Below are 11,944 nucleotides of genomic sequence, written 5' to 3'. Positions count from 1 at the left end.
CCTTGCCAGTCACAACGCCGGATTAGCTTGGCAGGTGTTGCACATGATGCAAGAACGCTAACCGTCCTTATCCGTCCGACGTCATTGCCGCTGCTGAGGCTGAGGCCTTCCACAATCACCAAGGAGGCACAGGGCACATTGTCTTCACCTTAGTTCCGGCCATAGTTCCCCGTCAAGCATCGAGTGTCCACCGAAGCGTGGCTGTCCGCGCACTTTTGCCCGTACAACCAGCTCAACCAGCGCTTCGATGGACCAAACAGCTCATACGAGCGGCGAGGAAGCCGGAGAACCTCGTCTACCTCCGCTACTAAGGGTAACATGTCCCCGTATGGGCTGTAAAACGCTTGGAAGCTGGTAGACGTGTAGACAAACATTTATTAACTCATTGTCAAAGCAATCACACACAATAAGATGATGGCAACAACCCTCAAAATCCTCCGAAACTATCTGATCTTCTGATACGTCATCTGGCGCTTGACTGGTACCTATCTGCCATTGACCTCAGTTCCTTTCGTGTACCCCATTATACTGCACCCTGACCTTTTTCCTCCAGTTTGTTCTTTGTAGCTTATCCTATCCCTTCCTTTTTAGCAGCTCTCTTTTGCTCCTTTGCTTTCTGGTTGCCCTTGCTCCACCCGCAATCCGTCCTCCTCCTCCCCTTCTCCTCCTTGTATCAATAACGGGGTAGGTGATAATATTCCGCTGGGTGACGTAAGTCCTCACCCTGTATATTAACAGATATTTCAGCTGGCCGGGTGCTGAAGTCAGATCTCCTGGGAGAGGCATTCGACGAGCCGATCTCTGGGAAGTCTTGGACGACGGGGTGTTGGTCCCGCGGCGGCCAGTTCCTCAAGTTGAATTCCCGCTCGCTACCGCCGCTCCCACCATCCATCCCTGTGGTCTTTGTATTGTCCTCCGTTGCCGCGGCCGAGTTGGCATTGGGGCTGATGCCGTAGCCTGTGGAATCCGGGTATTTGGTGCTATCGTTGCTCCTCTCTGGTATATCGACGTGGGCGTGCGTCATGGAGGCGTAGCTTATGGAGCCCTGAGTATATTGGTATGTGGTACCGTAGCTTGTGGGATGCTGGGGATACTGGTCTGTGGTGCCGTAGCTTGCGGGATACCGAGCATACTGGTCTGTGGTGCCGTAGCTTGTGGGATGTTGAACATACTGGTCTGTTGTGGTGCCGTAGCCCGTGGGATGCTGAGCATCCTGATCTGTATTGCCGTAGCCCGTGGGCTGCTGAGAGTACTGGTCTGCATTGCTGTAGCCCGTGGGCTGCTGAGAGTACTGGTCTGCATTGCTGTAGCCCGTGGGATTATGAGCACCCTGGTCTGTGGTGCTACCGCGGCGGCTCTCTGGCATCATGTCGTGAGCGGACGCCCGGATGGCCAACCCGCGTTCACGGAGTATTAAGAGGACGTCCATCACCGACTGTCTGTTGGGCGTTGTCCAATTGTACCAACATCGGTCGGAAAGCAGCTCTAAATACAGACACAACGGCTCCACCAATTTGTCTTCGATTAGGTCGATGTGTCTCAGCATTGACTCGGCGAGTCCACGCTTGTTGTATTGATCTGTGTACTTACAGTTGACGTGCATCCGTATACAAGTCGCGCATGGCACTTCGCTGTTACATTTTGTCCTCTTTCTCTTGCAGTTATCGCATGGGTGTTTCATGGGACCCTTGGCTGCTCGTGGAGCTCGCTGCGCCGGTGTCAAGCTGCTGACGGTAGAAATCCGAGCATCCCCAGGGCTGGGAGCTGGTGATGCTTCGTTGTCACTGCTCGCCGCCGTGATCGAACGTTTGGGCTCGGTTTGCCGGGCCATTTTTGGCCTTAGCTGACCGTAGGACTTCCGCTGCGATCTGGGCATTGCGGGGAATTGACTTTTTTTGAGTGTGGAAGAAGGTGTAGGAATGGTAGGCTGGCTAGCGGCTCGTCAGGTCTGTCACTGTAACGCTCAAAAATGCGCAGTTAGCTTTAATGCTTCTTCCTCTTGCCTGTTGGGGTTGGCTACTCACATTCTGATGCCACCGTAAGCACGCGTGGATCTCGGACGCGGGTAGAAGTCTGTACCTGTGAGCAGAGGCAACGGTTGGTATAGGGACGGGACAGTATATTCACTGCTGGGGCGTCAGTATCGTCTTCTTGTCACGGCACCGACACACTGTACAGCACAAATAATATGAAGAGGAACTCGAGAGATATTTATCTAACTGTTGACAGACGAATTCGAGAGATATTTATCTAAGTGTTGACAGCCTTGGTTGAGGCAGAGGTCGCAGACAGCCACCAGGTCTTGACTGCACCGTGACAACGCACTTCTATCAGCTTTGGTCTTCAGAGGGGCAGCCTCACACGCTCCGGGGGGGCTACTGCAGCCCCTGGCCATGCAATGGCGCCCGGTTTCAATGTGCTCTCGACGTCCAGGCGTCCCATATCGTCCTCCTACATGCATGATCGCTTCTTCATTGCCTATTTCGTGATCGGTTGTGCAGGCAACGAGGCAGAGTGGCGGATCCCTACTGTTGTCTTTCTGCACCACTTCTCAAAAGTTCCTCTGAGTCAATCTCCCCCAATGACCATCAGCCCACCCAACGCCTGTTTTTGCCTCTGTCCCTCGTACACCTTCGTATTTTGCAGACCATTGATTTTGTCTACATGACACAGGAGCAGAGAGCGGGGCTGAAATGCTGGGCGAGGACCGTGATTGGCTTGCTGTGCCGTAGCGCTTTCCGAATTGGGGAAAGTCCGCAAATGATGGTTTCATCTTTGCGGCACACCCCAACAAAAACCTGTGTCCGCTGACCATGCCAGAGTTAGTGATGACGTACAAACCGGTGGAGGTGGTTTAGAGCGGGCAAGATTCCCGTCCAATACCCGCCCCAACCCATTTCTAGAGTGGAGAATGCTACAAGAAGACTGCCAAGAAGGAGGTGGGATTGGTAATTTCACTGGCCAGCAGGTTTTATGATTCTCCACATGGTCTCAATGCTCGTAGCAACACGGCCGGCTGCCACTCTGTTTGGTAACCTGGTCAACGCGGCCACTCTGGTGATTGCAAGTCCAGCTGGCAGACGGAGAGCGCATGATTGGGTGCTAGTCGCCACGCTGTCTGTTGTCGTGGGTGAGGCGATGCGTCTGCCCATTCTTTCGGCAGGAGACAAGGCTAACCTCATTGATAGTATTGAGCTCGGTGGAGCGTGCGTCGGTTGCCAGATGGGTGGGGAGAGGAGAAGGATGAGAGCGACGATGACGATGACGACGACAATACTGGTGGCGAAGGCAAGGATTGTCAGGCATCCATCATTGTTCACCGCCTTTTCAAAACTGCGCGGGGAAATTTCCCACCTTTGGCGTCTCCTGCGCTCTACCGTATATCCTCCGGTCGCGTATACAAACCAGAGACTCCAGGTCGCGCTTTTCCCATACCAGGGATACCCAGATTTCTGCATCCGAGAAAGCATCCTTCACAATGTCGCTGCTGGTGATGGACATTCCAACGCCTTGCCGTCCGCATCAGTTGTGTATACTGTACTCGTGCCTTCCTTGGTCTCGCACGCCAACCGCCTGTGGGAGGCCAACCTCTCCAAGGAGGCTGGTGCTCCCACCGTTGACGCCATCAAGACTTCCGCCGTCGCTCTCTCCAACGACATGCGCCTCGCAGGCGCTGAGGTCGTGGGGAAGACCTTGGGTGGAGTCTCTCGCCCTCGCGCGCGCTCCAGCTGCTCCTTGAGCGACTCCGACCCGATGTTTGCGAGTATCTTAACGCCATCCCGAGGCGGTAAGTACCGCCGGCTTCCCGCGCCCTCGTCGCATGCTAACTGGCTTCAGAGTAATCTGGGAGCTCGCCGCTAGCCGGATGAGGACTTCCGGCACCGAGTAGAAGGATAGAGGATGAGGACGAGGAGGACTGAGGTCCTTCCCTGCGGATTGTCGGCTGGCTCGTCATATCTTCGACCAAGCAAGCATGAACACCGTTCCCATCCCGGACTCCTGTCTTCCAGCGAAGCGCTAACTGAGCCGTTTTTACCGGCAAAAGTGAGTGAACATTCATGCCTCCGCACAAATACCGACAACGACCCCCCTCATCCCCATCCCGCCGCCGCCCACCAAGCTGACTTGCAACAGCTCCATGACAGCACCACCGACCTGCCCGCTAAGCAACGTCAACCCCATCGTTCTGTGACGTTAGAATCATCTGTGAAGAGCCTCCCTTACATGTTGTGGAACTATGAACTGACTTTTTGCAGGACTCTAAAATCACGCCCGGTCAGTCCGAAACTTCTCGATTCCTCCGATTAATGTCTCTCTCCTCCCTCTCCTGGCCCCCGAAGGTCCGCTGGCGTTGGACAAGAAAAGGTGGAATCGTGGCATTACAGACCCTGGCCAGACCGAGCCCCTCTCCTCTCCTTGAAGTAATCTTCAGTCCCTGAAGACCCTGGTGGCATTGGACAGAAAAGGTGGAACGGTGGCATCACAGATCCGAGCCAGCCTCACAGTCAACGTCAGCTGGCAAGACCCGGTGGCAGCTATTCCTCGCAGTGAGTCGAGCGCAGCTAAGGTCTCTGCGGTTGTCAGCAAACCACACCTGCTGGGCTACAATACCTATACGCTCTGTAGGCGGCGATGAGACGACGTTCCTGGTTCCCGGTAGGCAATCCCTAGGACCGCCCTCAAGATCACCTCAAGGATCACCTTCAAGACCACCCACAGGACGACCCTCAGGCCATTGAACCATTGGGAAGACTACTCGCTTCGCTGGTGTCTTGAGGAGTCTCAATGAGCTCGTGCCTCACAATCTATTTCACGCTCCTTCATTCCCCCCCAAGGCTGAACCGTTCTCCTCCCTCGAAGCTCTCTCCTCGACGCAATTCCGAGCCCTTGAGGACTTTACCGGCGTTGGACAGAAAAGGCGGAATTGTGGCATCACAGACTCGAGTCAGACTCGCACCCAAAGTGGGTTGCAAGACCCAGTGGGCAGTCAATCGTCGTGGCCAGTCGAGCGTAGGTCTCTGTGACTGCCAGCAAAATCCATACCTGTTTGGCTACAATATCTATACACTTCGTGGGCAGCGATGGCGGCGTTGCTGGTGCCCAGCAGGCAATCCCTAGGATCATATGCAGCACCATCCCCAAGACCATCTCCAGGATCACCTGCAGGAACATGTACAGGACCATCTCCAGGACCACCTCCAGGCCCATTGAACCCTTTCGAAGACCCCTACTCGCTTCGCTGGCGCCTTGAGGGCTCAATGAGCTCACCCCTCACAGTCGATTTCTATACAAGTCGGCCTCGTTTAGAGAAGTGTGAGAAGTCACGAAAGAGTTGTCTTGTTGGCTTATGGAGACAATCTCGTGTGCGGAGGCGTGATGAGGCGAATCGAGCCGTTCACAACCACGAGATGTGGGTTGGTCCATCGCATGCTTTGCTCGGTGCGCTGGCCTCGAACAGAGAATCGAGGTCCGAAGACAGATGCTGGCGCGCCGCGGCAACGCTCGACTTGGGCTGGGCGTGGTCTGTCTGTGTCTGCTACAATGTCATTGCTCGCCGCACGGTGGGCGGAGATCTCGTGGGCGGGGCATTCTTGCAAATTTCTCTCCATCGCTTGACGCGGTGATCAAGGCCTTGGAGATGGAGAAAGGACTTGTCCATATTTAATTCTTTTGATGACTTCTTGAACGTGGAACCGATTCTTTTGTCCATGTTGGGATTGCCCATCCCCATCCATCCCATCCATCATCCCCATCCCGCTTTCCCTTCTCTTCCCTTCTCTTCCCGCCCCTGGCTGTCTATCTCTTACTTGGCCGCGCACGCACATCTTTGTACAAGTTGGTTGTCCCGAGACGTTGCACGTGGCGCAAATTATTTCCTGTGGAATAAGCCCAAAGCGGCGGGAACCGGGGTACACTTCCACGATGATCCTCCTCTCCTTGAACGGCTCTTCCGTGTCCGCCATATGCCAAACCTTACAACCAGCCCGGCTCCTCCGCCTATAGTACGGACTTGGGACCCGGTTCTCTCTTTGCTCCGAACCTGAGCCCGCCTGAAAAGTCCGGATGCATGATACTCGCCGAGTTGGCGTCGTCCTCTGCAAATTCGGGACCCCTCCACCCTTTTTGCCGGCACAGCGCGAGGGCATCCTCGAGCAAGCCCTGTCCGACCCGTTTGTGTCTATACCGACGTTTGACCGTCCATGCACGTATAAATCCGTTTACCGACCCAACTGCATGATATACTCAGGGCGAGGATGATGGGGATGGCGACTCGACCGGCTCAGGACGCTGCAGGGAAGTGCATCTCGATTGCGTGGCAGCTTCTTGAAGCGCAGGGCGTTGCGCAGGCAGTGGTGCAGGGGCAGGGCCTTCTCATTGGGCGTGGGCAGGCCGATCAGGGCCATGGCCCGGGCGATCTCTACGAAGCTGTTGAAGGTGCTGGTGGCCGCGTCCTCCCAGAACATCTGCACCGAGTCCTCTAAATCGCGTGTTCCATTGACATCGTCGGCAAACGTGCGGGTCGAAGAATCGGGGCCCTTCTGCTTCTCTTCATCTTGTTGAGCGAAGCGAAAACAGTATCTACAGGCGACCTCGTCGAAGAAGCCGCGGATTTGATGGGTGCGGAAGAGCATCGAAATCCGATTGGCTACTTTCTGTAACGTCACGTGCTGCTCGACCTTTGACCCATTATGTGGGAAAAGCGCCTTCGTACAACGGCGACTTCGGCTAAAGTTCGGCAGCATCCAACACCACCAAAATTCTGTGGGAATCATTTCTCCATGTAGAGTCTGTCTACGGACTCTCTTGCCTCTACCTCTGCCTCTGCCTCTACCTCTACCTCTACCTCTACCTCTACCACTGCCACTACCACTGCCACTACCACTGCTAGTGTCCGGTGCTCAGTGCCCGTCTTTCTTCACCTTCAGTCTGTTCGCCACGCTTAGCAGGTCGCTTAGCGAGTCCCGCGGTGAAAACGCCGCCCTACAGCGGATTTTATACATCAAACCAGCTGCCATATCTGACGAAGCTGCAGGAAATGCGATCCACAGTCGGCACTGGCGCGCTTTGTTCCCTGCAGGAGAGAGGTCGGATCCTTCCATCATTACACAAGGCCAAGAGCTGCTGAGCAGATACGCCGCTCCGGATGCACGGGTCATTGACCATTGGTGGTCGAGCGAGAGCGAGAGTCCCATGACCGGCTTGGCCTTGCGTGCGTGAACAGTCTCTGTCTTGTCTATCCTGCCCAGCCCTGACCTATCCGTTGGAACTCCTCCACAAAGCTGTTGAGTTTCTCGGCTCAAACCTCATTCCTGGTGATTACAATGCCCGCATCCACTACATGATGACCAGCACCTAGGGCACAATTGTCTTCGTTCTCACGGCGTCTTCCATTAGCGAGAAGCTCTACGACTTCAAGACGGTGCAAAAGGGTCTTCTGCTGGGCATCCCACTCACGCTTGGCTGCCTGATCGAAGAGTCCTGCACTGATTGGATCTCCGACCAGTCGATCAACCGCTACGCACGCCGCCACGATGGACACAGGAAGCCTGAGGCTCGCCTTTATCTCTGCTTTCCTGGTCTCTTCTTGCCAGTGGGGTTAGTTATTCACGGCCTCTGCGTCAACAACAAAAAGCCATGGATCGGTCCGCTGCGGGTATGACGGTCGCCAGTGTTGGTGTACAGGCGGGCACGACTTTGACCTACGTCTACTGCACGGACTGCTAGAAGCCTCAAGCTGCCGAAGTGTCGACCATCATCAACCTGTTCCGTCAAATCTTTGCCTTCACCGTCGGACTCTACGCGCTGCCCTTTGGTGAGGGTGTTAGCTTTGGCGCGGCTTGGGGAAGCTTTGCCGCCATCAACTTCGTGACTTGGTTGGGCTTCTTGAGGCTCCTGCTTCCGTCGTCTATCGCGGAGCCTCCTTCATCTGTGTCGCAGCCATCGACACCGGAATCACGATCAACTCCAAAGGAGGTTGTAGGGTTGTCTTACGCAGGAGAGAGCGGTCCAACTTCCCCAATGTTGATGCCCACGGGATCCTCAGCATTGGATGCCCATCCAACTTCCCGCTTTCCTTCACCTTCAATTCGTCCAGCTCGGCAACGGCCGCGTGTAGGGATTCTCGGTGGACGTTCTTGGGCACGTCACTCTTGATCACTTCTATCTTGTGTATCTTCGTCACACCGCCGGTGACATTTTTCTGGCCAATCATCGTCGGCGTGTTTTTCCACGTGACCCCGATATCGGATTCCCCGTATTACCAAGACTATGCCGATGTGGTCTCGCTGGCATTCGGACGATTTCTGCCGGCCGCCTTTGTGTGCCATGTCATGTACCAGTACTGCGTCCGCCTGACCTTGTCCGATCTCAAGGCGCCCATCGAGAGTACTGTGCTTCGGCTCGGGGGGTGTTGGGTCGGAGCACTGAACAACGTCACCTGCGTTGGAATCACCCGACCGTCTTGAAGCAAGCCTCAAAGCCTACACCGCTTTGAGTATGGGACTGACTGGCACGAAAAAACTCAGCTCGCTGTCGGAATGCCCAAAGTCCGACTTCTGGACCTCACTTTCGTTGCATCTTTCAGAGTTCTTCGAGAGAACAGAGGTGGCTCGTGCGATCCCAAGGGACGTGTGACTGAGGAATTGTCCGGAGCAGGTGCTGCACAAGGGAATAATGTATTTGAGTCATCTGTTCTTGCTGTTTCTCGAGCCAAAGAGCGAGCGAGTCGTGTTTCCACGTCCTCGTGGTTCTAAAGGTTCCTCTTCTCGGCGGATGGGACCCTGAACCACCACCGACGCAGTCGAGTTCGTGGACAAACTCGCAGTGGTCAAGCTCAACGGTGTTCCGGGGACGTCGATGGGTCGTGTTGGTCCCAAATCGGTCATTGAGGTCAGAGACGGAATGTTTCTCCTAGATCTTTCCGTCCGCCAAATCGAATACCTCAACCGCACCTACGACGTTAACGTCTCTTTTTTTGATGGACAGCTTCAACAACGATGAAGACACTGCATCCATCATCAAGAAATACGAAGGCCACAACATTGACATCCTGACATTCGACCAATCCCGCTATCCCCGTATCCTCAAGGACGCTTTGCTCCCCACGCCCAAGTCGTACGATTTTCAGCTTTCCGACTGTTACCCCCCTGGGTACGGTGACGTTTTCGAGTCTCTCTACAACAGTGGCATCCTTGACCAGCTCATGAATAGTGGCATTGAGATTGTTTTCTTGTCCAATGCCGACAACCTAGGTGCCGTCGTGGCTCTACACATCCTACAGCACATGGTTGAGACCAAAACCGAGTACATCATGGAGTTAATCGACAAGACCAAGGCAGACGTCAAGGGTGGTACCGTTATCGAGTGAGAAGATCACGCACGACTACTGGAAATTGCACAGGTGCCCAAACAGTAGGTGAATAAATTTCAAGTCGATCCCGGCCAACAAAAAGGGCGAGGCGGACATTTCCATCATCCAGTTCGAGACCGCCGTGGGTGCTGCCATCAAGCACTTCAAAGACTCACACAGTTTTAATGTCCCCCGCCGACGATTCTTACCTGTCAAGACCTGCTCCGATCTGATGTTAATCAAATCGAACCTGTACACCTTGCCACATGATCAATTGGTCATGGACCCCAATCGATCCGGGCCTATATCGTTGAACAAAATAAGCAGTGACTTCGAGAAGGTTACGCAGTTCCAAAAGCGAATCAGCAGGAATCCCAAAATCGTGGAGTTGGATCACTTGACTGCCACCGGCGGTGTGAACTTTGGCCGTGGAATCGTCCTGAAGGGTGAGTTTGCCTATCGCTACACTCGTTCCTTGATTGGGGTGTTGTTGCTTACTGACGGCCGTGATTACAGGTACCGTCATCACCGGCGCCTAACAAGAGATCTCCTTGGTATCCCGCGGTTTCTGGAGGATTCCTTGATGACCGATCAGGTATAGCCAGGCCTGCAAATATCCCCAAGCTGTGAGCTCTGCAAGATTCGTCGGAACTAGCCTTGAGACTGCTTGATCGCAGTGTGATTGACCCAATGGGAGCAGGCCCGGAAGGTCACGTGCGACAGAGCAGAGCCTCCTTGTGGCTTGTGAGCGCGCAGCTATCTAACATGCGCCTACAAAGAGCTACAGAAGCCCAGTCTTTGCGTGGGGTACGGATGCGAGCTCGATAGGAAGATCGATCGCCTCAAAGCTCTGCTGCTGAAGCGCCGGCTCTGTCCATCTCCCTCACGATGAGTGCTCGGCAATTTCGATGCAGCTCCATAGCAAGTTTCGTTGTTCAAGGAAGTCTCGGGTAACAATACATCAGGCAGTATCTTTTGGTATACGGCAGCCTTCTGGCAAGATACCCCAATTTGGGGAGGAAACAACATGAGCTTCTCGACCATATTCTACGTAAGCAACACCTGCCTGCCGCTTGATGCGCCATCTTTTGTCGGAACTTGACGTACTCGTCCATGTGTCACGTGCCTGGATTGTTAGGCACCTCAACAAGAAGTCTTGTGGAGATGTTCAATTCCTCGAGTTGATCTCTGTTGAGCTTGGCCACAGCGAACGAAGGGCATGACGAGACCAAGATGTTCAATTGATCTCTCAGCGTCGGAAAGGTGTCAATTCCGGGGCTGTTGGCTTCGGCACCGTGCCTACAACCTGGAAGAGCAAGACGCGAAGGTTGCTCGCTGGCGTCGAGAGAAGCCGCAGTTGTCCTGCAATTTGTAGAAAAGACAGTGAATGCTATCCTAATCTTCGTGAAAAGCCTACTTTCTCCAGCAATTCGATTCCGAAGGCTCAACTCGTGGTTGGAAGGGGGAGAATTGAGACACCACTGTGGCCATTTCTCAAGATCTAACCCCACAACAACCTCCAGCAATGCATCGAGACACAAAGCAAAGTGCTAGCGCATCAGTGGAAACTACTACAAACCATCTTCCCGAGGTTCCGAAATTGTCGTCATCAAGTCGCGAAGACCACAAGGCGTGGGCGATCAAACCTGGCCGTGCCGGGAAGCTGGTGCCTGGACTCGACGTGCGCGATGAACAGCCTTGCGAAATCAAATTAGTCGTTGAACGACAGCCCCAGCAAGGGGATTTCCCCCCCGGGCTTGTTCCTCTCCCCATTCAACTACATTGCTGATAGGTGATCTAGATCACTCTCGCCGTCAGTGGCAAAACTGACCATGACGCGACCTCGGACCCATCAGTTCCAGAGAAATTCTCTAGTCGTCGTATGTCACATTTTGGCCAGGGTCTGTGATCCTGCCACAGGTCGTGTCGAAAATCGCTCCGTCGGAAATTTCGGGCTGAAGGGTCAGACTGCGATGACGGGATCAGTAGCGCAGGAGGAAGGTGATAATGTCTTTCGCTTCACCTTCGACGAAATGGGTGTTTGGGCCAGTGGGTTACACCACTTTCGACGGCAGTACCGGCATCTTTCACGTGGAATCTGGAACTTCTACCTTTCTCGAAAGCACTGAGAGTCAGGATTTCGAGGGTAACTTCCTGGGAAGCAAGATAGGGGGCTTGGGAGCCACTTCGTCTGGATGACCATAGTTGAGTGGAAGAAGAATCAACAGAACCGGGAGAACGGGAAGCACAAAAGAGAGTATTGCTGAGGGCACTGCGTCGTCTTGGTCTTCGTTATAGGGGGATGGGTTCTTTAGGCGGTCGAGTTGAACTCGGCGTGCGTTTGTATACATATGGTCTGTAGATCTTGACTTGGTTCATTGGTGCGTGGTTACTTTTCGTTCACTCGTCAGGTCATGTCGAAAGATGCAATCGGGGCTGTCCGAAAGTCGCCTCGCGTCGTATATCAGGTGAATTGTGGGCGTGTTCTTGAGGTGAACTCGTTTGAACCGGCTTGAATGTGGTGACACTAGGGTTCTCCCCAGCTGAGGCTTCTTCCATCACAAGCACAGTCGCCGGACCGATCTCACCATCAGC

General features: G+C 54.2%; 5 protein-coding genes across 5 annotated transcripts; 3 read left to right on the top strand and 2 right to left on the bottom strand.

Annotated features, from left to right (window-relative positions):
- Window positions 1-673: 673 nt before the first annotated feature.
- On the bottom strand, window positions 674-1,831 carry AYL99_11936 (hypothetical protein; the record flags this gene model as incomplete). The annotated part of the gene is made up of 1 exon (XM_018843440.1): window positions 674-1,831. The coding sequence occupies one exon, from the start codon at window positions 1,829-1,831 to the stop codon at window positions 674-676; it is 1,158 nt and encodes a 385-aa protein (XP_018687281.1).
- A 1,424-nt stretch (window positions 1,832-3,255) lies between these two features.
- Window positions 3,256-3,842, top strand: AYL99_11935 (hypothetical protein; the record flags this gene model as incomplete). The annotated part of the gene is made up of 2 exons (XM_018843439.1): window positions 3,256-3,787; window positions 3,838-3,842. The coding sequence occupies 2 exons, from the start codon at window positions 3,256-3,258 to the stop codon at window positions 3,840-3,842; spliced, it is 537 nt and encodes a 178-aa protein (XP_018687280.1).
- Window positions 3,843-6,218: 2,376 nt separating this feature from the next.
- AYL99_11934 (hypothetical protein) lies at window positions 6,219-6,632 on the bottom strand (the record flags this gene model as incomplete). Its single annotated transcript, XM_018843438.1, has 1 exon — window positions 6,219-6,632. One exon carries the CDS (start codon window positions 6,630-6,632, stop codon window positions 6,219-6,221), a length of 414 nt encoding a protein of 137 aa, XP_018687279.1.
- Window positions 6,633-7,635: 1,003 nt separating this feature from the next.
- On the top strand, window positions 7,636-8,465 carry AYL99_11933 (hypothetical protein; the record flags this gene model as incomplete). The annotated part of the gene is made up of 3 exons (XM_018843437.1): window positions 7,636-7,671; window positions 7,726-7,982; window positions 8,045-8,465. 3 exons carry the CDS (start codon window positions 7,636-7,638, stop codon window positions 8,463-8,465), a joined length of 714 nt encoding a protein of 237 aa, XP_018687278.1.
- Window positions 8,466-8,977: 512 nt separating this feature from the next.
- Window positions 8,978-9,888, top strand: AYL99_11932 (hypothetical protein; the record flags this gene model as incomplete). Its single annotated transcript, XM_018843436.1, has 3 exons — window positions 8,978-9,355; window positions 9,432-9,795; window positions 9,866-9,888. The coding sequence occupies 3 exons, from the start codon at window positions 8,978-8,980 to the stop codon at window positions 9,886-9,888; spliced, it is 765 nt and encodes a 254-aa protein (XP_018687277.1).
- Window positions 9,889-11,944: the final 2,056 nt, after the last annotated feature.

Source organism: Fonsecaea erecta (genome assembly GCF_001651985.1).
Source record: "Fonsecaea erecta strain CBS 125763 chromosome Unknown Scaff18, whole genome shotgun sequence".
NCBI classification, from domain to species: Eukaryota; Fungi; Ascomycota; class Eurotiomycetes; order Chaetothyriales; family Herpotrichiellaceae; genus Fonsecaea; species Fonsecaea erecta.
Note: the sequence above shows the minus strand (reverse complement) of the source record. Positions and strands in the feature narration are given on the sequence as shown.